Raw genomic sequence first — 27,092 nt, forward strand, 5'->3', positions numbered from 1 at the left:
AAGGATTATAACTAATTATACCATTGTACCTATTTTGCTTATTGTACTAATATATAAAATGCATGTGTTCTTTTATAAATCACAGTTTACATGTTCAATTTAGTGATTACCTGAGTATGAACCATGGTAATTCATTTCCCATCTACCCCACTGCAAGCTGAATATTTTGAAACCATGTACACAATAATTTTTTTTTAGCTCAGATTTGCATCTTACAATACTTAAGTCTTAATTGTGTTAAAATGATGGTCAGAGATGCAATCTATTAGTTGTACGAGTGTTTTTTTTTTTAAGGATCCAGTACAGAAACATGCAAACATAGCAAAATATTTATTGATATTTAAAAATGAGATATTTCAGATATAATCACTCTATTCATCTTTTGCAAAATCCTGACTAAATGCTAATCTAAACAAGTAAGAATGTACAACAGTTGTCTAAACTGGTTCACACTCTAGAATGACAAGTATAAAACAGAAGACAATCTGTTCAAGGTAGAAAACTAACAAAATGAAGATTACTACATGAACTAGTTAAAAAAATAAATACATAAAAAATACTACAGCCATTATTAGGATAACAATCTCCCACACTTTTAGCATGGATAAACAAACCATCATTCAATCATTCCTACTCAAATTAAAGAAATATAATAAGATCTAAAAGTTTTCCTTTAATAAGCAATTCATAACCAAAATGGCTTGTGCATAAATGAGCTTTGAGTCTTTCCAAATGATCCTATTGTTCATTGCCAAGAACCATCTGAGCCAAAATTGGATATATGTGATTTATCATAATGGATGTAGCTTTGTACTCACTAATTTAATTCTCAATGAAAAAAAGGCCATTCTTTTCACATTTAGAATCATTGCTGTTACAAGCTTTTTCCTTGAATGCCTCCATTGAGAGAAGAGTTTCAATTTCATATATTTGGGATATTTTTTAATGGGATATGAGGATTTTGATCCTTAAGCTGAAATTGGTTTCAACATAGTTTTGTATATAGCTAGTTAGTGTTTCGATAAATTTCTCTTTAATTCCACATAAATTTATTTGGGTGGTTTCCCACCATACCAGCTCTGCTTATTCTATTATTAATTTCTATATTTAATCTGATACCTTCACTAAAAACTGTGTATAAGAGCAGCTGAAATATTTTACTTGTTTAATAGGTTCTTCATTGAGAATGCAATTTAAGTTTTCCATGTTCTTACCTATTTTCACAGTTTTGGACTTTTTATTGTTAATTTTCATGCCAAATTTGTTACAGCTATTATTCACTTTAGTTAAAAGAATCCTGGAGACTTGCACCTGGTGTGTTTGGGAGCAGAGTAGAATACATCAGATAATGTTGTACTCTACAAAAACTGAAGTACAAATTATTATTATTATTACATGACACTTCCAAAGAGTCTAAGGACTCATCACAGGAGGACACACCATTCCACTCTGCTATACACATCTACTGTCTCCACTACTACTTAATTCTCTTACTACACACACCTACCAGTATTTTTTGAACATACAGACATACAGACAAATAAATTGTCTGTATGTTCAGTTTAATGAAACTAAATGTAAATTCTAAAATATGGGCTCCACCAATGGGATGCTCAGTCTATGGGTGGAACTATACCAGAAGAAGTGGATGAGGCAAAGGCTCTTGGGATGATAGGAGATAAAAATTGGAAGTTTAGAGCATATATTAAAAGAGTGGTAAAAGTAACCCAGAAAATTGCTACAATACTAAGAAGAACTCTGACAAGTAGAAATGAAAAAGTGGTGATTCCATTAAAGTGCTGATTAGAATTAGACCACATCTGTATTATTGTGCCCAGATCTGGTCATTAGAATTTGAAGAGGATAAGTTGACCTGGGAGAGGATACAGAAGCAAATAACCAAAATGATATCAGGACTTTACAAAGTTAGTTATGAGGATAGACTGAAGGCATACAAATTGCAGAATTTGGTGGATACAAGATGAAGAGGGAGGGGGTATGAATGAGATATTTAAACTGTTGAGATGTATTTACAGGATTGATACAGAAGAGATTTTTTATCTAGTAGAACAAGGGAAAGGGAAAAGGGGAAGCAGCCATTCCTGGAAGTTACTAAAGGATGTGGTAAGTAGGAGGGCAAGAAGTGGCTTTTTTGCATTTAGAGTGGCTGGACCATGGAATTCATTGCCTGATAGAGTAGTGAATGTGTAGATGGTAAATGGGTTTAAGGAGTGGTTAAGGGGAAGGGGCTACAATAATGAGTCTTATGACTCTGTAGAGGCCCAGAATAATAATTTCTAAGTTTTTTTTCAATAGCTTCCAGAATATTTTTGCCATCCTCCTGATATTTATTTTACATAATTTTATTTCTATCTTTACCTGACTTGTTTAACTAGTTTTACATTGCTTTGCTTGTAAAAAGCTTACATTTTTCTTTATGTTTGCTTGTTCTATAAGAACACATGCTGATTGTCTTATTTACAGAACTTTCAATATGCATTGTTTTTTCTCTTAACTGCTTCTTTTAACCTCATGAGTCTGCCATGTTCTGATTTTTCTATCCTAGCAGATAATCTGATCGCATACCTCTCTGGCTGAATCAATCAATTTTCTTCAGGGTCTGCCATTCAGACTTCAAGATTGAATTTTTTTTGTTTTCTTCAAAAATATTTGTATAGGTGAGTTTACAGTTTACCTGTAAAAGCTGCTCAACCATAATGCTTTTTAAAAACTTTCTTATATATATGAGGGTGGGAGAGTAAAACAGGCCTGTCAGACCATGCACTCCAAACATGTCACAGAATTAAATGGAAAGGCACCAAGTCCCTCCACTAAACCAAAACTTGGTTTAAAAGAAAATTCAAGGAAGCATGTGAGATGTTGATTTATCATCCTAATCTCAACAAGAATGATGGATTAGTAATACCAAGAAAAATCTGGAAGACCCATCAGCAACCCATATAAGCATCCAGAATATGATGGCAGAACCTCAACACAAGAAAACCCTACGACAAACAACAAGACCACAGAGATGCATTTGATGTAGTTCCATGTAATTTCTTTTTTTTTTTTTTTTAATCATTGGTTTGTTATTATACTTATCATGTATAAAAAAAGGATTTATTGAATTTATTAGCTATTGATTTTTGTTATTTATTTTTTTTATTTATCTATGTATTTAATTTTACTTTATTTTATATTTATGTTATTTTTTTTTTCACCAGAGGTCAGGCTGATATAAATGATAAACAAAGCAGTTAGATTCCACTGCTTTTGTAAACTACTCTCTGATCTCTCAATCAACCAGCTGATTAGAATTCCATGTAGTATCCTGTCAAAGACTTTTGAAAAGTCCAGCAGTATCAGTGTAAACCCATTACCTTTATCCAACTCAGCTGTTACTGTATTATAAAATGTGAGCAAGTTATGGCATGACCTACTTTCACAAAACCATGTTGTCCCCCATACAGTATCCAATTTCTATCTATCCAATAAAATTTATTTATTGGAAATAACTGGAATTTAATTTAATGCATATATGATATGAAAAAAATTAATTCTTTTGCAATGAAAAATGTGCATGTTTCCTCACACTCAAAATGTTTCAGATTTATTATTTTCAAGTAAAGCTGTAACTATAATACACAACTACAACTCAATTTTCTTGCTTCATGACTAAAACAAAAATGGGAAGCATGCATGGAGTGAAAAGAACCCTACAGTACTTTGAGAGAAGTAGTGAGACTTTTGGAACTCGAAAGCAATATATATTTATGAAGTTTTCATATTGATGGGAGAAAAAAAAACTTTTAAAAGTTATGACAATGACAACAGAACAACTGTTGGGTGTGTGTGTGGGGGGGGGGGGGTACACAAGTTATAGCAGGTTGAGTTTTAATTATTATTATTACTACAGACGATTCTATGGCGTCCTTAGACTCATTGACAAGATTCTAACACCTTTACTAACTACATTCTTACTCAGCTTCCAAGGATGACCCTTAGTTAGAACTAGGTTTTTTGCTTGGAGAGTGGTGAAAGAGTGGAATCAGTTGCCAGAGTCTGTTGTGGGTGCCATGACCATGAATCAAAGCAAAGTATGATAGATACTGCACAAACACTGGATAGTGCTTGACATGATGTCAAGCACTATCTTGTCAATTCGTCTGTAGTAATAATAATAATTAAAACTCAACCTGCTATGACAAAAATGACAAAAAGTTTGAAAAATTTTAAATGTAACAAGTTAAATTTTACTAAATACAATATTTTAAATACTTACTATTAACTCCATCAAATTGAGTTGCAGTGTGTTGCAGAATTTGTGTGTCTAAAGTGGCATATTGCCGAAATTTAAAAATACAATATAAAATAGCGGACTTTTATATCTATTTATTTATTTTTAAAGTTTTTACATTTTACGCCCCAAACACCTAGTTGCACCGGTGGTGGGTGCCTCTTTCGCCACGCCCTCATTACGGCACTGCTATTTGTCAAAGTATTCTTCAGCAATCAAATAATCTGATGAGCTGCTTTAGCCACTTTTGCTATGTGTCCCCTAAACTTTAATTCCCTATCCACTTTAATTCCCTATCCCAAATCTCTGGTTTCATCAATTACCTGGAGTACACTTCCATCAATGTGGTATATAGCTGGTAATCTTTTCACTCCAAAATGCATAATCTTACACTTTCCCACATTAAAATGAAATCCATTCTCCTTTGCCAAGACTGCCAGTCTATCCAAATCATCCTGTAAAAATTTAACATCACCTGTATTAATTATTGCTCTACCCAATTTTGCATCATTGGCAAATAACTGAACAGTTTCTCTCAGATCCATTCCTATATCATTAATATACAAATTAAACAGCAGCAGCCCAAGAACAGAGCTCTGCAGCACACCACTAGTGACAGGCCTTCTTCTGGACTTGACTCCTGAATAAACTACTCTCTGATATCTCTCCATGAACCACAACTACTAAAAGAAAACAAAACAAAACAAACAAAAAAAAAAAAACTAACAGCCTTTAACCTTCCTACCAGTCGAGGCAGATGAAACAGTGAGACCAAATTGCACTTCTTATCCATGTTATTCAACGGGTGTTATAGAATCATATCCAGATTTAGCTGGACGTCTATAGACATCATAGTCGGTTCGGGGAGGGGGGGGGGGGTTAATGTAGCAAAAAATATAAAGTTTTGAACCTTAAAGGAAATAAAATGACAGAAGAAAGTAAAGATGATTGGCTTATGACTTTTGGAGAAAATCAGCAACTAAAATTGCAAGTGTTTTTGCAATTCTTTAAAAGGGAATGCGATAGCGTTTGAATTAAAAGTTGCAGATTCATAAGTTTTATTTCTAACTCTCTGGAAATAAACGGCTTTAATGAATTCATTGGTAGCCACCCATAATTAATCAAATAACTCAACAGTGAATAAGATGATGTTGTAAAATGACAAAAAAAGTGTAAATTATGGAAAAAAAATATATATTTTGAATGAGGCTGAAAACGCACTCACCATTTGTCTCTGATAACTCACCTGAGGCACGTGGATTTCTGTAGTACTGTGTATGTATGTGTACACACACACACACACACACACACACACACACACACACACACACACACACACACACACACACACACACACACACAGTACTGCAGAAATCCATATATATATATATATATATATATATATTTTTTTTTTAATTTAATTTTAATTTTTTTTATTTTTATTTTCTTCCAAAAATAACTTGTATGACTATATAGTCCAATGATAAAACAGAAAAAAAAACTACTAGTTTCATCTTTCTAGAAGATGTCACCAGTTACATTACACAGAAGTGAAAAAAATCAGAGATATATATAAACATTACTTGAATACATTTACCATAGTATTAAGTTACAATGGATTGCTAATTTAATACTATGGTAGATGTACTCATGGAATGTTTTCATATATCTCTGATTTTTGTCTTTTAAAAATAAATAGCTTTTTTACTACTATTCAGCTATAGGTATATAATCATATAAGTTATTTTTGATGTCCAATAACTGAAAACCTAATGTATGAAATACACACACATACACGTGCATCAATATATATATAATGGTTTTATTGTGCATTTATAATTGTGCAGCAAAAATAATGCTTAAAGTGCAATTATAATAATTTTTTTAGAAAGTAATATTATTACTTACCTTATAAGTAAATGGCATTTGTTCATTACAGGATATACAACATATTCGAATAAAGGAATGAAAGCAATAATAAGAAGGGGATTAATAGCCTGTAGTTGATCAGGCTGAAGCTGAAATCCAGGCTAAAGCAAAATATAAAATAAATTGAATGTTTACATTATGAATTTAAATTCATATCATATAACAGCAACATTCAAATAACTAAGAATGTAAATATAAAAAACTGCAATTATCATCATCATTAAAGATCTCCAGGAACTTAAGGATTTATCAGGGGAGACATATATCACCACTACCTGCTGTTGTACCTTTCCTTAAACATTCACCAGGCAAACTATTCCACTTACTCATTGCTCTATTAGAGAAAAAACTAGCTTTTACCCTATCTTAAATGCACACAAACTCAACTTCCATGGATGCCACCTTATCCTCTCCCTGCTTTCCATATAAAAAAATTTATCCACACTGATATCGTAGAACACCCTTGCAAAAGATTATAGGCTTCTGTCATATCATCCCTCTTTCTCCTATTTGCGAGTATATGTGCTCCACGTACTCTCAATGTGTCCTTCCATAATCCCAATATCATTTTTGTAATGCTTCTCACTCTTTCTGAATTTTCTTTATTATTCTGAATTTACCTCTTGTATTTTAACTCCTGTATTCTTAATTTATTCCTCAGAATACAGCAGACAAAATCTGCACAGTAGTCCAGGTGTAGTTGTATCAAGGGTTTGTAAAAAGCAAGACAAAATGATTTTCTTATCCTTATCTGTCAATGGTTCACTTCAGTATTGCAATTATCCTGTGAGTTGTATTTGCAACTTTTGCTATATGACCTTTGAACTTCAAATTCCTATTTACAATGCTTCTAAGATCCCTAGCTTCATCAGTTTCTCTAAGCACGGTCCCATCAATACAATATGTGGTTGTAAATCTCATCATACCAAAGTGAACTGCTTGACACTTATTAACAATGAGTTGACAGCCATTATTCATTTGCTTACAGTTCCACACTATTCAAATCATTCTAGCATCCTTGATTGCCCTTCCTATCTTTGCATCATTAGCAAACAACTGAACATCTCCTATCAGGTTCTTCCGAATATCATTAATGTACAACATGAACAATGATTTAAAGGACTGATCCCTGAGGAAGAGCACTAGTCATCTTAAATCTGGAAGATTCTCCCCATTGCCTGTTTAAGAGGCTGGATAACTGGGAGGATATCTCCATATCAATTTTAAAAAATGGGGGAGAACTGACCAGGACTTCTAACTTAATATCCAATCCTTACCTTCTCATGGTACACTCAGTTAGTAGGTATCTACCTGGATAATGACCAAATGAGGATGGGCTGACAATTTTGGATTTAGCTCAAACTTTATTCTTATTGGCTTACACCAAAATTCAAAATGATGGTACAAAATGACAGAATTTTTTGCCAACTGGGTCACTGCACATTAAAAAAAAGTCACAGTTGTTTTCATCAGAGAACCAGGCAAATGCCGATGAAATCCAACCCAACATCAGCAGAGGTTCAAAATTGCCATCAACATAAAAAGCATCAATGGAAAAGAAATTGAATTAGCAGAAGAACTGGATAACTAGCACATTGACATAATAAACATTACCAAAACAAAGATCAAAACAGGTGAGATTTTTCTGAGTAACAAATACGCGATATTATATTCAGGTAATAACAATAAGGAAGAAGTAGTTATATGGTCAAATATCAGAATGGGGAACTGAACATTCAGACTTATTTATGTCTATGGCCTCACAGAAGGTTCAACTAAGAAAGTGGTTGAGGAATTTTTTAAGCATTAGAGAAGGCAACCGACTCTCCCACTGATGAAATCTCAAATAAAGGTAGAAACCGGTCTGGGTAGTGGCCATTCCCATAATACATAGCATTATATATGTCCGTAAGAATAAGTGCTTTGCATAATGGTATACCAAGGCAATTGATATGAAGTCATTAGCCTCTATTTACAAGTAGCCCAGTCAGGAAATGACTTCATGTGCAAACTTTGTTTGCTTACACTAGTTGGGCATACACTTGACCCTTCATACAGTCACATGGGAAAACCATTATCCTAAAAAGACTCCACTCCAAAATCGGAAGGATGTCTTACCCAGGAATCACAATAAGTAAGTTAACGACAAAAGAAAGAAGGCTGAACTTGGTGTCAAAAATAACTTCAAAGTGTCTAATACTAAATTAATATATATCCCAACTTTAATGGCATTATGAAAGAAAATTTTAATTCAAACAATCATATCTGAAATATGAAACAAACTAATATACTTACAAATTCACCATTCATTCTTGTTGCTTGTAATGTCCACTTTGAACCCTAAAATATAAATAACTTAGAATCTGACTGAGCAATCAACACATATAAAAAAATACCAAGTTCAAATGAATATTTGGATGCTAAGTTTAATATGAATGCTGATCACCATGTAACCTTAAAAGAAAAAAAAAACACACAAGCACTGACATGAAGTGCTTTAAAAAAATAAAAATAAGAAAATAAATAAATAAAAAGGCTGATATTCATTCTAGAGTTGCTAAAATATGACCTTCCCTTAGTAAACCTATGCTGTTCATTGCCTGGTCAAAGGAATAGCCAGTTCAGCTGAACACTCTTTTAGCACCCATACTGATATCCCATCAGTCCTTATTGCTGAATTTTTATTCAGTTTGTGAAACAGCTCTAGTACCTCCTCTTCACACACTTGAGTTTCTTCATTTAATGAAGAGGTAGCAGTGAACTTAATGTTGCAAACACCAGGTTGATAGCTTTTAGCAAAATGGGCACTCATCAGTAAATAACCTCTTCTGCATCTGTCACCTTTGTAATGCAAAGTTTCAAAAGCAAATAATTTTTTGCAATTAAAATAATATAACATTACAATAAAATTCCATTTGAGATTTTATATAACATTAAGATGTTTCAAAAAACTAATCTTAGAAATAAAAGTTTAGTGAAAAGACAAACTTTCTACACATACTGCATCCATATGTCACACATCACTCTTAATAAAGGTGCTGGTATGCCATACTGTTGCATACTGTCCCCCCCCCTCCCCAAGTACTCCTGATATGTATGTTCCTGTCCTTACACTTAGCCTATATTGCCATAGAAAGTTTTTGAAAAATTTGTGCTGTCATTCCTGAATTTCCAGAGAAATTAATCAAGTCTGGCATCAAGTACTGTTCAGCCAAATGGCATTTTACTGAGCAATCCTCCTCCTCTGGTCTTGTCCACCTTCTACACTATGTATTTGGTAGACAGTTTACTTTCTAGTAAAAGCAACTGTGCATTATGAGGGATGATTTACTTTTTTCAGATTTCACTACAACGGCAAGGTGTCAGATTCTGGTCTGTCACTCATCCTCTTTTTCTTATATATAAATGACTTTTTTTTTTCACTATCCATAGTTTTGTTGATGTCTATTTCTATTATTTAGGTGACAAATCTTGCAGTTCACAATCATGCAAAGCATCAAGATCTACAAGTGCCTTAAACATAGACCTTTATTATTATTATTACGGGCAACTCCAGGGAGTCATTAGACTCATCGAGGGAGGCCCCAAATCATATTCATCACAACTATTCGACATTCATACAGTATCTATCATACCTCGCCTTAAACTCATTCACTGTCATAGCATCCACCACAGACTCAGGGAGCACATTTCACTCATTCACTACTCTAAAAGTAAAGAACCCAGCTCTAAAACCTTTACTAACCATACTTTTGCCCAGTTTCCATGGATATCCCCTAGTCCTCCCACAACCAGCCCTGTTCTCAAAAATATCTTCTGAATTAATTTTATAGAAACCTTTCAGTAATTTGAATGTCTCAATCATATCTCCCCTCCTCCGCCTATCAACCAATTTTTGCAACCCACAAATCCTCAACCTGTTCTCATAAGGTTCATTCCACAGACCTGCTATCATCTTGGTCACTTGCCTCTGGATCCTCTCAACCTCCTTCCCATCAAGAAGAAACCTAGGTGACCGAATCCAGGCACAGTAGTCGAGATGGGGTCTTATCAAGGCTCGATACAGAGGAACAATAACCTGCTTGTCTCTGCTTGTCAACGTAATCTTCAGCAACCAAGTGATTTGATGAGCTGATTTGGCCACTTTTGCAATGTGTCCCCTAAATTTCAATTCCTTATCCACCAACACTCCTAAATCTCGTGCTCATCAATTTCCTTGAGCACAGTTCCACCAATCTTTTCACCCCAAAATATATAACCTTACATTTTGCCACATTAAATTGACATCCATTCTCCTTAGCCCAGAACTCCAATCTATCCAAATCATCCTGCAAAATTTTGACATCATCTGCATTCACTATTGCCCTACCCAACTTCGCATTATCCGCAAACAAATGAACTGTTCCTCTCAGATCCTTTACTATATCATTAATGAACAAATTAAGCAGCAGTGGTCCAAGAACAGATCCTTGTGGCACACCACTAGTCACAGGCAGTCTTGTGGACTCTACTCCTGAGTAAACCACTCTCTGATATCTCTCCGTCAACCACTCTCCTATCCATCTCACCAACCCTATGTCCATCCCCATATACTGCAATTTACTCATTAGAATTCCATGTGGTATCCTGTCAAAGGCCTTAGCAAGGTCCAGTAGAATCACTGTAAACCCATTACACTTATCCAGTTCAGCCGTCACTCTGTTATAATACATGAGCAAGTTACTGAGGCATGACCTACCCTTCACAAAACCATGCTGTCCCCGATACAGTATCCCATTTTCTTCTATCCAATCTTGTATTTTCCTCTTGACTATTTTCTCTAAGACCTTGATAATGATTCCTGTTATGCTGATTGGCCGGTAATTTTCAACAGCAGCCTTGGAACCAGCTTTGTGCAGCGGAACTATTTTCCCCTCTTTCCACCCCCTTGGGACTGACCCAGACCCGAGGCTCAAATTAAACAAAATGGTCAAGGGCACTGACAATTCTTTAGCCACTTCACGTACGACATGAGCTGGTATACCATCCAATCCCACAGATGTATTGACATTGAGGTTCTGTAATAGACTAGTTACCTCTACTTGATTCATCACAATTCCAGTATAAGCTGTTGGTTCTTCCATTCCTGCAAAGTCACCACTTGGATGATATACTCTTGCAAAGTGCTCGCTCAGTAATTCCACAATATCGACTGATTCGGTTACCTCCCTGCCCTCAGCATTTTTTAAGATCATTCTACCATGAGCATTTTTCCTTTTATTTGCAACATATTGAAAAAACTGTTTGGGATTCTCTTTAGCCTGCATGGCCAATTTTCTTTCGTAATCCACTTTTGCTTTTCTTACCACCCTTGTTACCATCCTGGCCTGAGCTTTATACTGTTCCTGCACCTGATGGTCACCTTTCTCCTTAAATTCCCTCCACAATTGTTTCATTTTTTGCAGCTCAAGCTTAATAGTGTTATTCATCCATTTAACCCCTACTTGATTTATTATTCGGACTCTTGGTATACAGTCAACCATTGCCTCCTGCAAACAGTTCTTAACCACCTCCCATGCACTATCAACATCCAGCCTTTGCAGTTTTACATGCCATGGAACTGAGCCAAGCACACACCTAAGCTTGTCATACTTACCAGCCCGGTAATTCCACATGTACCCTGTCTTAATTGTAAATTCCACTCCTTTAGCCACCTCCCAAGTCATGACCTTATGGTCACTCTCACCAATTGGTGGCAACATGGTTATGTTCGTTACAGCCACATTCTCAGTTGCAATTACTAGGTCCAGCACTCTCTGCCCCCCCCCCGGTATTTTCCACTACATGTTGCCGCAGATAGTTGTCCCTTAATAACAGCATAAAATCCAATTCCTTCCTCCCATGTGCCCTCTCCTCTTTCAGTCAATGTTACGATAATTGAAATCACCCATAATAATTACCCTCCTTCCACTCATTTCTGCTATTTGCCTATGCATACTATCCCCACCATCTATTCCATCACCTGGTCTAATTGTATATTTAGACTAATTTAGTTTTAGATTAATTTAGGTCTAATTGTATATATATATAATTGTATATATATACAATTGCAGCACCCAATTGTATATTTTGTTCTGCTAGATTCTATCTCACACCAAACAGCCTCAAATGTGCTCTTTTCTCTATCCTGCAGTTCAACTTCTATACTCCTTAGCTTCAGCTCATCAGCTATTATCAATAACATTCCTCCCTCCTTTTTATTCACCCTGTCACTCCTGAACACGCTATACCCGTCACATTCAATCCCACTAGCTTTATCATCTTCTGTCAGCTATGTTTCACTAATACCAACAACCTGTGGCCTGGAAGTGCCAACCAAGGCCAAAAACTCTTCCTTCTCGTTCCTAATACTCCTGGCATTAGTGTACATGAATTGCAGAAGCCCATTTGTCCCATCCCTACTTTGATGCCTTGTACTAACTATCCCATTCTGATTTGTTGTCCTTTGTACTCGCTCGGGCATAATATACTCATTCATACGCTCAACTGCCTCCCTAAAGTCTGCATATCTACTTCCCCCCCCCTCTTAATAAATCTAGTTTCCCTGAGTCTGTACATCCACTTCCACATCATTCACCAACACTTTTTCAAGCCTCCGTACACCAACTCCATTCAAACGTAACCCATTCATCTTATATAAGTCCTTTCTCCCATCGAACTCATTCCACACATCCACAAATTCCACACCACTCTCCATGCATAACCCATGCATAAAGTCATTGGCAATTATGGCCCTCCTTTTAAACACTTCAGTGTCATACCGCGGTAAGATACTCAAGTAATTCCCTCACATCCTCTATCATTTCCATTTTGTCCTCTTTCAAATTATTTGTTCCTGCCACGATTATCATCTCTTTCACCCTCTGTTTTTGCACTCGAATAGATTTGCTGACGTCCTTTATGTTCGCACCCGGCTGGTACGACTTCGTTAAACTCTCAACTATCACACCTCTTAATAGCGAATCCCCATAAAGCACTCGCTCCTTTATTTTATTGACATTTACGAACATTCTATTATTTGCTGTCACAGACTTTCGCCGGTTATTTGTCAGTACATTCAACACACATTTTTCCATACGCTCCAGTTGCCTTTTAGCTCTGTGTATCACACCGTTCAAACGGGCAATTTCACTACTCGCATTTATCTCACCATTTTCATTTCAATCAAATCATCCATTCGTTCTGTATTTCTACCTTCATTTATACTTTCAACGATGCCACACCTATCTGGCACTACCACGCAATTCTCTAGCACACCGCCATTTTCTACATTCTGACTATCGTTAACGATATCACACACGCTTGAGATCCTCATTCTCTTTACACTTTCTGCACATATTAACTCCACTATCACCCTCTAACCAGACTCCCACTGCTCTTCGCAAAGCATACATCCCACCACAGACAACACATTGCATAAATTCGTTTACATCAAAACTCTTAAACAAACATGGCGACCTGGCCGCCATTTTTTTCTTTATCGGTGCATATGTACGCTATCTTATCTTAAAAATAATAATTAAAATAACAGAAAACACGCAAAAATTGCACAGACACACCAAGAAACAAAAAGCAAACAATACTACTTAAAATTCTAGTAAAATTTCCAATGTTAACACAAAATACTACTAATCTTTTCAGGAGCTCTCGACAAGCCGACGATCTAATCAGTGTGACACCAAGGGACGATTCTTTATGCCATTCTTTAGCAGAGTAAGTATAACCTAGTAATCTTTAACACTCTCAAAAAATCTATTAAAAAAAAAAAAAAAAAAAAAACTACCAAAACATAGTTCTGCCATTATTATTGTTTTTATTTTTTCTTGAATGAAAGGATCAGAAATTAATTCACATTTCTTTAACAACATACAAATTGCTAGACAGGATGGCATTTCTTCCTTCTTGGACTGAAAATCCAAGTGTGAGAATTATAGAAGAATTTCCCTACTCAGTGTTCCAGGTAAGATTTATGTACGTATACTTGAGAAAATATTACAATAATTGTGGAAGGGAACCTTAGAGAAGAACAATTTGGGTTCAGGCCAAACAGAGGTTGTCAAAGTCAGATTTTCACTTTAATAGTAAAATTTAAATAACAGCTTCACACATATGAGAGAAAACTGAACAGAATTGATTACTCCTGTATATTTTGCTCAATATGTCATGAGCTTCATTCAGAGAGAAGGCAGAAGAATTGGATACAACATTTAAATTATGAACACAAGAATGAATCATACAGCATACGTATAATATCACGTGTCTCAGTTGCAGCTGTACAAGTAGACTATTAGAGTTCAGAAAAGTAAACACAGATGTATAATTCATTAAAAAATTATAAACAATTAATAGAAATCACTTCCCAAAACTTAGAGATAAGCATACAGTCTGTCTGATTAAGATTAGGACATTGGCATAGGGCCAATCCAATTTGAACATACTATAATGTAGCATCTTGGTTTGGTTCCAGTTCCAGTATTAAATAAACACCAGGCAAGGATAGAGGTGATAATGTATCTTTGATATGTGGTAAGAAAGATGGCAACTTCCAAGCTAGTTTGAAGGTGGTATACAGATTATATCTGCAAAGGATCTTATTTGTTCAGATGCACCTTTAAGGTAAGGTGGGTGGATTCTTTTAACATCAGATTGCAATCTAGGTGGGGGATGATAATTATCAATTAGTTTTCTGTATCAAGGTTTCACTGTATCCATTAAGTAATAGAGTAAGTTTTATTTTATTTAATTCTTCTATTAGAGACTTACAAGAACAAATCGTGCATGCTTGGTGCACAAGGCTTTTGATAATACCTATGTTTTTGGTGATGTGAAGATGTGAAGATTATATTTGCTGATAATATTGAGTTTTCTGTAAACAGAAAACTCAATATTATCAGCAGAGTTGTGATGTATTAAAGTATTCAAAAAGAGAGACTGTTGTTAGATTCATGTTCAACAGTGAATGAACTTAATGCAAGCATATAAGAAGTTAGTTTTATCCAAAAAATTAAAGTAGTCCAGTTTCAGAGTGAGACCTGATTGCAAAGATATCACCACAAAAATTAACCCAATATGAAGTTGAGGGAGATATGGTATTAGAAATCCAATTCCTAATGCTCTATAAAATAATCAGCCAAAGCAGGTGATATAAGACTGTCCATTGCAGTATCCTCAATTTGTTGAAAGAATTTATTATGCCAAATAAAATAACCAACACTGATAGTTAACTTGAATAATCTAATGATATCATTAGGGAAATGATACAACTTAATTATTATTATTATTATTATTATTACCACGGGCTACTCCAGGAGTCCTTAGACTCATCGAGGGAGGCCCTAAACATCATGTTCACACAGCTGTTCAACATTCTCACAGTATCTATCATACCTTGCCTTGAACTCGCTCACCGTCATAGCACCCACAACAGACTCTGGCAGCTTATTCCACTCATTCACCACTCTAAAAGTAAAGAACCCAGCTCTAACACCCCTGCTAACCACGCTCTTGCCCAGCTTCCATGGGTGTCCCCTAGTTCTCCCACCACCAGTCCTGATCTCAAAAATATCATCTGAATTAATCCTATAGAATCCTTTTAGCAATTTGAATGTCTCAATCATATCTCCCCTTTTTCGCCTATCAACTAGTTTCTGCAACCCACAAATCTTCAACCTGTTCTCATATGGTGCATTCCATAGACCTGCTATCATCTTAGTCACTCGCCTCTGGATCCTCTCAACCTCCTCCCCATCAAGAAGGAACTGAGGTGACCAAATCTGGGCACAGTAGTCGAGATGAGGTCTTATCAGGGCTCGGTACAGAGGTACAATAACTTGTTTTTCTCTGCTCGTCAAGGTATTTTTCAACAACCAAGTGAGTTGATGAGCTGATTTAGCTACTTTCGCAATGTGCCCCCTAAACTTCATCTCCCTATCCACCAACACTCCCAAGTCCCTGGCCTCATCAATCTCTTGGAGTACAGTTCCACCAATGTGGTATACTGCTGCTAATCTTTTCACTCCGAAATGCATAACCTTACATTTTGTCACATTAAATTGACACCCATTCTCCTTAGTCCAGAACTCCAATCTATCTAAGTCATCTTGCAAGACTTTGACATCTTCTGCATTCACTATCGCCCTACCCAACTTTGCATCATCAGCGAACAAATGAACTGTCCCACTTAGACGATTCCCTATATCGTTAATGAACAGATTAAACAGCAGTGGTCCAAGAACAGAACCCTGTGGCACACCACTAGTCACAGGCCGTTTTTTGGACTCTACTCCTGAATAAACTACTCTTTGATATCTCTCCATCAACCACCCAGCTATCCATCTCACCAACCCTATATCCATTCCCATATGTTGTAGTTTACGGATTAGAATTCCATGTAGTATCCTGTCAAACGCCTTTGCCAGGTCCAGCAGTATCACTGTAAACCCATTTCCCTTATCCAGTTCAGCCGTCACCTTGTTATAAAACTTGAGCAAGTTACTGAGGCATGATCTACCCTTCACAAAGCCATGCTGTCCTCTGTACAGTATCTCATTTTCATCAATCCATTCCTGTATTTTTCCCTTGACTACTTTCTCCAAGACCTTGACAACGACTCCTGATATGCTGATCGGTCGGTAATTTGCAACCATAGTCTTGGATCCTCCTTTATGCAGTGGAACTATTTTCCCCTCTTTCCACGCCTTCGGGACTAAGCCAGACCTGAGACTCAGATTAAACAACATGGTCAAGGGCACTGATAATTCATTAGCCGCTTCATGCAAGACCCGTGCCGGTATACCATCCAATCCCACAGATGTATTCACATTAAGGTTCTGTAATAGACTATTCACCTCCACTTCATTCATCACAATTCCCATATAAACTAATGATTCCTTCATTTTTTCAACGTCAGCACCTGGATGATATACTTTTGCAAAGTGCGCTCAGTAACTCCACTATATCGACTGGTTCAGTGAACTCTTTACCATCGTCATTCCTTAAAATCATTTTGCCATGTACAGTTTTTTTCTTTCTTGCAGCATATTGAAAGAACTGTTTGGGATTCTCTTTTGCTTGCATAGCTAGTTTCTTTTCATAATCGGCTTTTGATGTTTTTACCACACTCGTTACCCTTCTAGCCTGTACTTTATACCGTTCGTGTGTCTTCAGGTCACCCCTTTCTTTAAATTCCCTCCATAGTTGTTTCTTTTTTTGCAGCTCAAGCTTAATGGTGTTATTCATCCATTTAACCCCTCCTTGTTTCACTATTCGGACCTTAGGTATACAATCAGCCATAACCTCCTGTAAATGCTCTTTGATCACTTCCCATGCTCCATCGACGTCCAGCCCTTGCAGTTGTACATGCCATGGCACTGATCCAAGCAATCTCCTAAGCTTGTCATACTTGCCAGCACAGTAATTCCACATATACCCTGTCTTAATCACAAATTTCACACCTTTAGCCACCTCCCAGGTCAAGACCTTATGATCACTCTCACCAATAGGTGGCAACATGGTCATATTCATTACAGTCAAATTCTCAGATACTATTACCAGGTCAAGCACTCTCACACCCCTAGTATTTTCAATTACATGCTGTTTCAGATAGTTATCCCTTAATAATTGAATAAAATCCATTTCCTTCCTCACATGTGTCCTCTCTTCCTTCCAATCAATGTTACCATAGTTGAAATCCCCCATAATAATTACCCTCCTTCCACTCATTTCATCAATTTGTTTATGCATACCATCTCCACCATCTATTCCATCACCTGGTCTATAGCAGCACCCAACTGTATATTTTATTCTGCCAGTATCAATCTCACACCAAATAGCCTCAAATGAGCTCCTTTCACTATCCTGCAATACTTCAATTCTCCTTGGCTGCAGTTCATCAGCTATCATCAATAACACCCCTCCCCCAATTTTATTCTCTCTGTCCCTCCTAAACATACTATAACCTACACATTCTATCCCACTAACTATATCATCTTCCGTCAGCCATGTTTCAAACATGGCTGACGGAAGATGAATAGTGTTATCTGAGCTCTAATAACATTTTCTTCTACTTGTACAACTGTGACTGAGACATGTGATATTATATGCATCTGTGTGACTTGTTCTTGTGTTCATAATTTAAATGTTGTAGATAATTCTGTCTTCTTCTTCTTGAATGAAGCTTCCTACACATTGAGCAAAATATATAGCAATAATAAATTCTATTTAGTTTTCTCTTACATGTGTGAAACCGTTATTTGAAGCTCTATTATACATATAGTAATATTCGCTTTAAGACAAGTAGTTGTGAAATCATGAGAATATAAACAAGGATTTGTACCTAAGTTTTGTAGATTGAAAAGGCATATGACAAGCTGCTCAGAATGTTACAGTTCTTCTTCTTTCCCGTAATCTTAAATGGTGTTGTGTCGTTTTCTTGTCTTTTATTGTATTTTATTCTATCTTCTCTAACCTAAGCCTCCTCCTATATTAACCTTATTGGCTGCGCTATTTACGTTGTAACCTTTCTTCTCAAATACACCTACTTTAACCCTTTACTATATCTCCTTGATACACTCTATCAGGTAACACGTGGTACCTCTGAGGGACAATGGAAATTCCTCGAAATCGAGGCAGTACCAGAGTATCAGAGTGTCTGGGATTAACCTCTCTTAAAACGCCAAGAAATTTATTTGTTTCGCTGCACCACTTAGCGCTATTAGATTATTTAATATTAAAAACCAAGAGGTAATCTCAGGACAGTACTTAATGATACCTATCAGTTCTGCAGACGTGGCCAAAACATACCCTTTTCAACTATCTCTTTTAATATCCCGCATAGGTTCGCATTAATATTTTTATAAGCGTTGCATCGGATTCCAGAAATCACAGAAAGTCTTCGTTAGAATCAAAAGCAAGGTTTATTATACTCAAAAGTTGATACACATAATAACACTAAAATAAATCCCATCTTAAGGGAGTTTCAGACAAGGTATATAAAATTCAAACACTACTGTTACACATATAAATTAATATACAGTAGCTTCCTAAAGTATGAATTATATTAACCTTCGCTAATGCGTTATTCATGTACTATTTTCACAATCAATCTAAGGTTCCGTAGCTCTGTCAGACTACACAAGATAACATTCATATCTTTCACAATCTCTTAATAGTATGCCAATTCTTTACTCTAAACATATCCTTAATTTCATTCAATATAAAGGCGAACATTAACACAACAACAGATAATAAACATAATTTCAATGTCCTTCTTAAGTCCCAGCAATATAATCTTAACCAATATCATTAATGTTCCTTTTCCATAACATGTTAACTTGGCACATATTCTGTCAAACACAAATAAAGTTTACTTATCTTCGCCTTTGGTTCTTTAGAGCTTCAGAGGTTCACAGGAAACTGGCCTTCTGTGGACTTGCCAGACTTTGTTCCTTCCACGGAGAATACGGCCGCCAAGACCGTAGCTGCCTATTGGATTCGTCCTCCGACATCGAGGACACACGCACCCCATGCTACCACACTGGAACCGAACACCAGGAAATCCAGGGAGAAAAAGCCTTGTCTCAGGGTCGCATGACCCTTATATTTCCCTCCTTTTTTCTTGGCATTTCTTTCCCCTTTTGATATTTGGCGAACTCTTACGTCATGGTGTCCATCGTCTGCCCTGCTTGTTGCATGTACTATGACGTCATTGTTTACTTCGGGCGAACCCTCCCTTGCGTTACGACTCTGTAACCTTTGGACTTGACCCCCCCCCCCCCCCAACTGTTAGATTTGTGCTTACATTTTATAATTCTTTTACACAGGTTAATTTCTAAAGCTCTGGTAATGTTTTACATTTTCAATACTAAATTAATCACGTTCGCGAATGGCAATACACTTGATTTATATATACATAATACTTATTCTACACTTAGAGGCAACTTATTGTATTTATCTCATTCTTTTGTTTGGAAAAGCATGTTAAACTGTGATAAGATAGGAATACTTAATTATCCACTCTATCACAATCTAACAATGGACTGTTGGGTCATTCATGGCTGGGTAGGTGACATTCTTTGTTAGCCACCTCCAATCATCTCGGTCTCTTGTTCTTGATGTCAGTTGAGAAAGGGAGGAATTTGTCCATTTTTTGATGTTATCAGTCCATTTTAATCGAGGTCAGCCCCTAACCCTTGATCCCAGAATGATTCCTTCTAGGGTTTGCTTTGGAATGCCATTAGCCCTCTCCACATGTCCAAACCATTTCATCTGTCTTCTTCTGATGACTGTCAGAATATTTTCCCTTTTTCTCCCATCTATTGAGTCGATCAGTTTTCGGACATTTTCATTGGTTTCGTGAGCGGTATAGGGAATTCTCAAAAGTCTTCTGTAAGTTTTCATTTCGAAAGACAGGAGTCTTCTCTCATCTTCCTTCAATAAAGTCCAGGCCTCACAACCATACAAAAGGACAGAATTCACCAAGGTGTCAATTAGTCTTAGTCTGGTTGTGATTGCTTCTCTGTTATCTGCCCATAATGGTTTTAACTTCTAGGGCCACGGTTGTCTTAGCAATTCGGTATTTAATGTCGGTTTTTGAACGACCATCTTGACTCAACGTGCTTCCTAGATAAGTGAACTTGTTTACATTCTCAATTTGCTTATTGCCAATTTGTATCTTTAAGAATTCAATGTCTGATTTTGAGGTTATCATTGTTTTTGTTTTTTGTAGGTTTATGTATAATCCATATTTTTTTAATGTTCCGAAAACACGGCTGGTTATGTCTTGTAATTCTTCTTCACTTTCTGCCAGAAGATCGATATCGTCAACGAAACATAAGTTATTTATTCTTAGTCTGCCAACTACTATTCCAGTGTTATATTCATAAAGAGCTTCATCTATGACATATTCCAGAAAACAATTAAAAAGAAGAGGGGACAAGATGCATCCCTGTCTTACCTCCCCATTCTGCCTGGAACGGTTCACTGCTGTAATTTTTAATTTCAATTCTATCAGATGAGGAATAAAGAGATTTAATAATCCTAATGATTTTGTTGTCAATACAATAATGTTCTAAAATTTTCCATAACGCCTCGTGCCATATTGAGTCAAAAGCTTTTTGAAAGTCTAAGAAGTTGTGACATATTATTTTGTTATGTTCTATGTATTTTTCGCCTAGTATGTGTATTGTAAAAATATGGTCGATTGTACTTCTGGACTTCCAGAAACTTGCTTGTTCATCTGATAGTTTGCTTTCTTTTTTGATTCTTGACAATAGTATTTTTAACAGGATTTTGCTTGGATGACTAATAAGGCTTATTGTTCTATAGTTGCTACATTTATTGCTGTTTCCCTTTACAGTTATATTGTGAAAATTGGACATTATATCGAGCAACACATAACCTACATTTGAGTCAGCAGTTAATATCTAAGGAGGTGTAGAAAGATGGTTTGATGTTAAATTAGATGTGAAACAAGGGCACATATTATTGCCACTATTATTCATCATCTATGCAGATGAAATTAGAAAGGAAATTGGGATTAAAACTAGTATAAAATTTGGAGGTATTAATCTCAGCTATTCACTTTATGGAGATGATGTTATACTCCTGAATAAATCCAGTACAAGTTTGTAGACATTATTATTATTATTTTATTATTATTATTATTACGGGTATCTCCATGGAGTCAGTAGACTCATCACGGGAGACCCAAACTAGCAAAACAATATCTGTCATATCTCTTCTTGAATTCATTTACAGATGAAGAGCTCACAACAAAGTCAGGCAATGAATTCCACTCATTCACCACCCTCCAGGCAAAAAACCTTGTTCTGACACCTTTGTTAACCACACTCTTCTTTAATTTCCAGAGATGACCTCTTGTTCTTCCATCACTATCACACAGCTGAAACATTTCCCCTGCATCAATCCTATAAAAACCTTTTAGTAATTTGAATGTTTCTATCATATCCCCTCTTCTTCGCCTATCAGCCAATCTCTGCAATCCACAAGCTCTCAATCTATCAATGTAGGGAGCATTTTTTATATCACTCACCAACTTGGTCACTCTTCTCTGAACCCTCTCCACAGCCTCCTCATCTCCAAGGAATCCAGGTGACCAGACCTGAGCACAGTAATCCAAATGTGGAAGTATCAATGCTTTATAAAGGGGAATAATAACCTCTTTATCTCTGGATGTCAGTGTGTTCCTCAACAACCAAGTAATCCTATGTGCAATCTTGGACACCTTAGCAATGTGTCCTCTGAACTTCATCTCCTTATCTACCAATACCCCTAAGTCCCTAGCCTCATCAATCTCTTGGAGTACCTTTCCATCTATGTAGTACACAGCTGGTAATCTTTTAATCCCAAAATGCAAGACTTTACACTTTTCCACATTGAACTGACATCCATTTTCTTTTGCCCATTTTACCAGCTTATTTAAATCCTCCTGCAAACTTTCAACATCAGCTTGATTTTTTATTGCACTACACAACTTTGCATCATCAGCAAACAACTGAATATCTCCCTTTAAGCCGTTTCCTATATCATTTATATACAAATTAAACAACATTGGCCCAAGCACAGAGCCCTGAGGCACACCACTGGTCACCTGCCTCATTCTGGACTCGGCTCCTCCATACACCACCTTATGGTATCTCTCCCTGAGCCATTCTCCTATCCATATCACCAATTTAATATCCATTCCCATCTGCTCCAATTTGCGTAACAGTGTTCTATGGGGTATCCTGTCAAAAGCCTTAGCAAAATCCAGAAGTACCACTGTGTAGCCAGTTCCTTTGTCCAACTCTGATGTTATTCTATTATGGATAGTTAATAGATTGCTAAGGCAGGATCTACCTTTAACAAAACCATGTTGGCCTCTATAGAGTATCATATCCTGATCCACCCATTCTTGAATTTTGTCTTTAACCAACTTTTCCAATACTTTTACCACTACTCCTGAGATGGTGATTGGTCTGTAATTCAATACTGCAGTTTTAGAGCCACCCTTATGCAAAGGAACCACTTTGCCTAACTTCCACTCCCTAGGGACCATACCAGAGTTCAAACTTAAATTAAATATCCAGGTAAGAGGGGTTGACAATTCATTTGCACATTCACGCAACACCCGAGCTGATATTCCATCTAAGCCTACCGCAGTGTTTGCATTTAAGTTTCGCAATATATTTAATACCTCTGATTCTTTAGCTTCAATTCTCACATTAGGTATTGCTATAGGTATAGAGATATCCTCACTTGGGTGATAGACTTTTGAGAAGTGATCACTCAGTAACTCGACTATTACATCTGATTTTGTCACCTCAATACCATCAGCACCCACTAAGGTTATCCTTCCGAAGTCATTCTTCCTCTTACTTGCCACATAGCGGAAGAACTCTTTGGGATTACCCTTGATCTCTTTGGCTAAGGTCTTCTCATAATCTGATTTAGCTTTTCTTACTATGCTGGTAACCTTCCTAGCTTGAGCCTTGTACTGCTCATGGGTGTCCTGATCGCCCTTCTCCTTGTAAATTCTCCATAACATTTTCTTTTTTTGTAGTTCAAGCTTGATACTACTGCTCATCCATCTAATGCCTGCCTTGTTTGACCTCCTGACCATGGGGACACAATCTGATATTGCTTTCCTCAGATACCCACTGATTTTATCCCAAGCACTGCTAACATCTTTCCCTTGCAATATGTTCTGCCATGGGATGGCTGCAAGCTCACTCCGAAGCTTGTTATAATTGCCTAACCTGTAGTTTCGTACATACCCCTTCTTAATAGAAAAATCCACAGATTTTGCAACCTCCCAAGTCAATACCACATGATCGCTTTCACCAACTGGAGGTAACGAGGTCACCTTACTTATGCACATAACCTCTGAACCAATAACCAGGTCCAACACTCTCACACCACGTGTCCCTTCAGTTACGTGCTGTTTCAAGTAATTATCTCGTAGCAGATGTATGAACTCCATTTCCTTTTTGCTACGTGATATTTCCTCCTTCCAAATGATATCACCATAATTAAAATCCCCCATAATAATCACTAAGCCTTCACTCATTGCACTAAGTTGCTGATGCATGAATTCAATATCTCCCCCTGTACTCCCTGGCCTATAGCAGCATCCAACTGTATATTTGGTTGCGTTGGTCACTATTTCACACCAGACTGCCTCAAATGAACTCTCATTCACATGTCTATCATCATGATATACTACTTTCTTTGGCTGCAACACATCAGCTATCATCAACAGTACTCCTCCTCCTGTTCTATCTTCTCTATCCTCCCTGAAAATACTGTACCCATCACATTCAATTCCAGTGACCACATCTTCTGCTGACAGCCAAGTTTCACTAATGCCTACAACTTTTGGTGAGATTTCACTGACTAATGCCAAAAATTCTTCTCTCTTATTTCTAATGCTTCTAGCATTGGTATACAAAAATTGCAGATTCCCTCTAGATCTTGTACCGGCTTTAGAACTGATATATAAGTCACTAACTACCGTAGTCCTATGCCGATTTTTTCCCCCTCTCTTCTGCAATTTATTCTGCCTGTAAGGCATCCCTGACTAAACTGCATAACTGCTGTAAAAAGATGTGGCATGAAAATCAATAATAAAAAGATAAAGAGAACAGGTAATCAACTGCATCCTCAATGGAGAAACCATAAAATAAGTAAAACACTGCAGCTTAGGAATGAGTTTTCCTGAAAATAGCAAATTAAATATGGAAATAGACGACAGAATTAGCAAAGCTGACTACTGTAGGAAATCAACTGATTAAATTTATATGAAATCAGTGGGGAATTAGTCAAAACAATACTCCAACTGTATACAAGACAGTGTTGAAACCAATTCTGAATGCTGGTTTATCTTTACAAATCTTGGTGTGCAGTCTGAAACTGCTTCCCTCAGACAATCATGACCATTTCCAGTACTCTAATGATATTCTAGTCTTGCAGCTTCTTGGGCCATGGCCACCGCTTCAAGCTTCCTAAGTTTCTAGCAATCACTATCTCTGTAGTTCCAAATATAAACTTTGTTTTTGAGAGAAACTTGTGACATGAAATTAAAAATTATCAACACATTAACACAAGAAGAATATTTAAAATATTGCCAGATAATTCAATTTGAAAATAACAAACTATCATGAGTGGCTTGACAGGAAACAGTCTTATACAATGCAGAATACAAACAAATGATCATTCAAAATTAGAATGAGCTTCGGGATGTCATCATCATCATCAAATTCCTGCCATGTACCCTCAAGGGGTGTACAGGATATGACAGTACTACATGAAAAAAATTACATCATTACTAACTTCCTATCTACAATTTTCCTCCAAATCAGTCTGTTACTTGTCAACACTCCAGCATTACCAGATCTTATATTTCTATCGTCTAATGCACTTTGTACTGTATCAATCCACCTATATCTTGGATTTCCTCTGGGTCGGTTTGCTGTCAACCTGGCAGAGAACACCTGTTTTGCTAATCTTTCCTCGCCCATTCTGTTCAAGTGACCATACCAACTAATTGGTATGGTCACGTGAGATTAGCTCTATTATCGCATTCCTGGATGCTGACAATGTCGAGTTCTTTCCTAATATCCTCGTTTTTAATATGATATTGCCATTGATGCCATCTGTTCACCCCTATAATCTTTCTCAGCACTCTCATATATGCGGTCTCTAGTCTTTGGTCAAGTGTTTTACTTCTGACCCAGCTCTCAGATCCATAAGTTAAAACTGGTTTCAACACTGTCTTGTATACAGCAAATTTAGTGTTACGACTAATTTTTCTCTTATTCCATATGAATTTATTCAATTGACTTCCCACCATATCAGCTTTGCTGATTCTGTTGTCAATTTCCATATTTAATTTACCACCTTCAGTAAAAATCGTGCCTAAGTAAATGAAATGTTTTACTTGTTCCACAGATTCTCCATTCATAACACAGTTGATATTTTCAATGATTCTGCCTATTTTCATTGTCTTTGTCTTTTTATTGCTGACCTTCATACCACATCTATTACAACAGCTATTCAATTTAGTCAGAGAATCTTGCAGACTTGTAGTGGATTTATTTAGAAGTATAACATCATCCGCATAAAGCAAAGAGCTGACATTAGCATCTCCAATTTTGATATCATGTTTAATATCGCTTTCCTTCATAATGTGATCCATAGAGATAATGAATAACAGAGGGGATAATTTACATCCTTGTCTAACAACAGATTTAACATTAAACCATCTTCCTGTACTTCCTTCAATTCTAACTGCTGACTTATAACTCAAATAAAGACTAAATATTGCTTGATATAATGCCCCATTGACACCATATAACTGCAGCTTATTGAGTAGCTTCTCTCTTGGCACCTTGTCATATGCCTTTTCCAAATCGACAAAACTTAAATACAGATCTCTGTTATATTCCCATGCTTTCTCAACTATTTGTCATAAAGTGAAGATCTTATCCTGACAGCTTCTATTTGGCCTGAATCCAGCTTGTTCTTCACCAAGCTTTTCTTCCACAATTCTTCTCAACCGTTTCTCAAGTATACTTGCATAGATCTTGCCAGGAACACTATTCAGGGAAATACCTCTGTAATTCTCACATTCAGTTTTATTTCCCTTTTTATATATATAGGTACTATGAGAGCTCTACTCCAATCATCGGGAATTCGTCTCTCTGTTCAGGCTTTCTGAACTATGCAGTGCAGCCACTGTAAGACTCTTATACCACCATACTTCAGCATTTCTGGTCGAATATCATCTACTCCTGCTGCCTTTCCAGATTTCAAGCCTTTGATGGCTTTT

At 36.5% G+C, this 27,092-nt stretch overlaps 1 protein-coding gene across 4 annotated transcripts in view; it reads right to left on the reverse strand.

Annotated features, from left to right (window-relative positions):
• LOC150109570 (solute carrier family 15 member 1) overlaps positions 1-27,092 on the reverse strand; it is a 440,305-nt gene that overhangs the window by 112,196 nt on the left and 301,017 nt on the right. For all 4 annotated transcript variants that reach the window (XM_090409050.1, XM_090409043.1, XM_090409063.1 and 1 more), the window contains 2 exons: positions 8,522-8,566; positions 6,206-6,327 (listed from right to left, as the gene is read on the reverse strand). In XM_090409050.1, the coding sequence (XP_090265176.1) occupies positions 6,206-6,327; positions 8,522-8,566 (167 nt within the window). The remainder of the gene's footprint in view (positions 1-6,205; positions 6,328-8,521; positions 8,567-27,092) is intronic.

Source organism: Typopeltis vanoorti, chromosome 2 (assembly GCF_054136105.1).
Source record: "Typopeltis vanoorti isolate ZY-2024b chromosome 2, IOZ_Tvanoo_1.0, whole genome shotgun sequence".
NCBI classification, from domain to species: domain Eukaryota; kingdom Metazoa; phylum Arthropoda; class Arachnida; order Uropygi; family Thelyphonidae; genus Typopeltis; species Typopeltis vanoorti.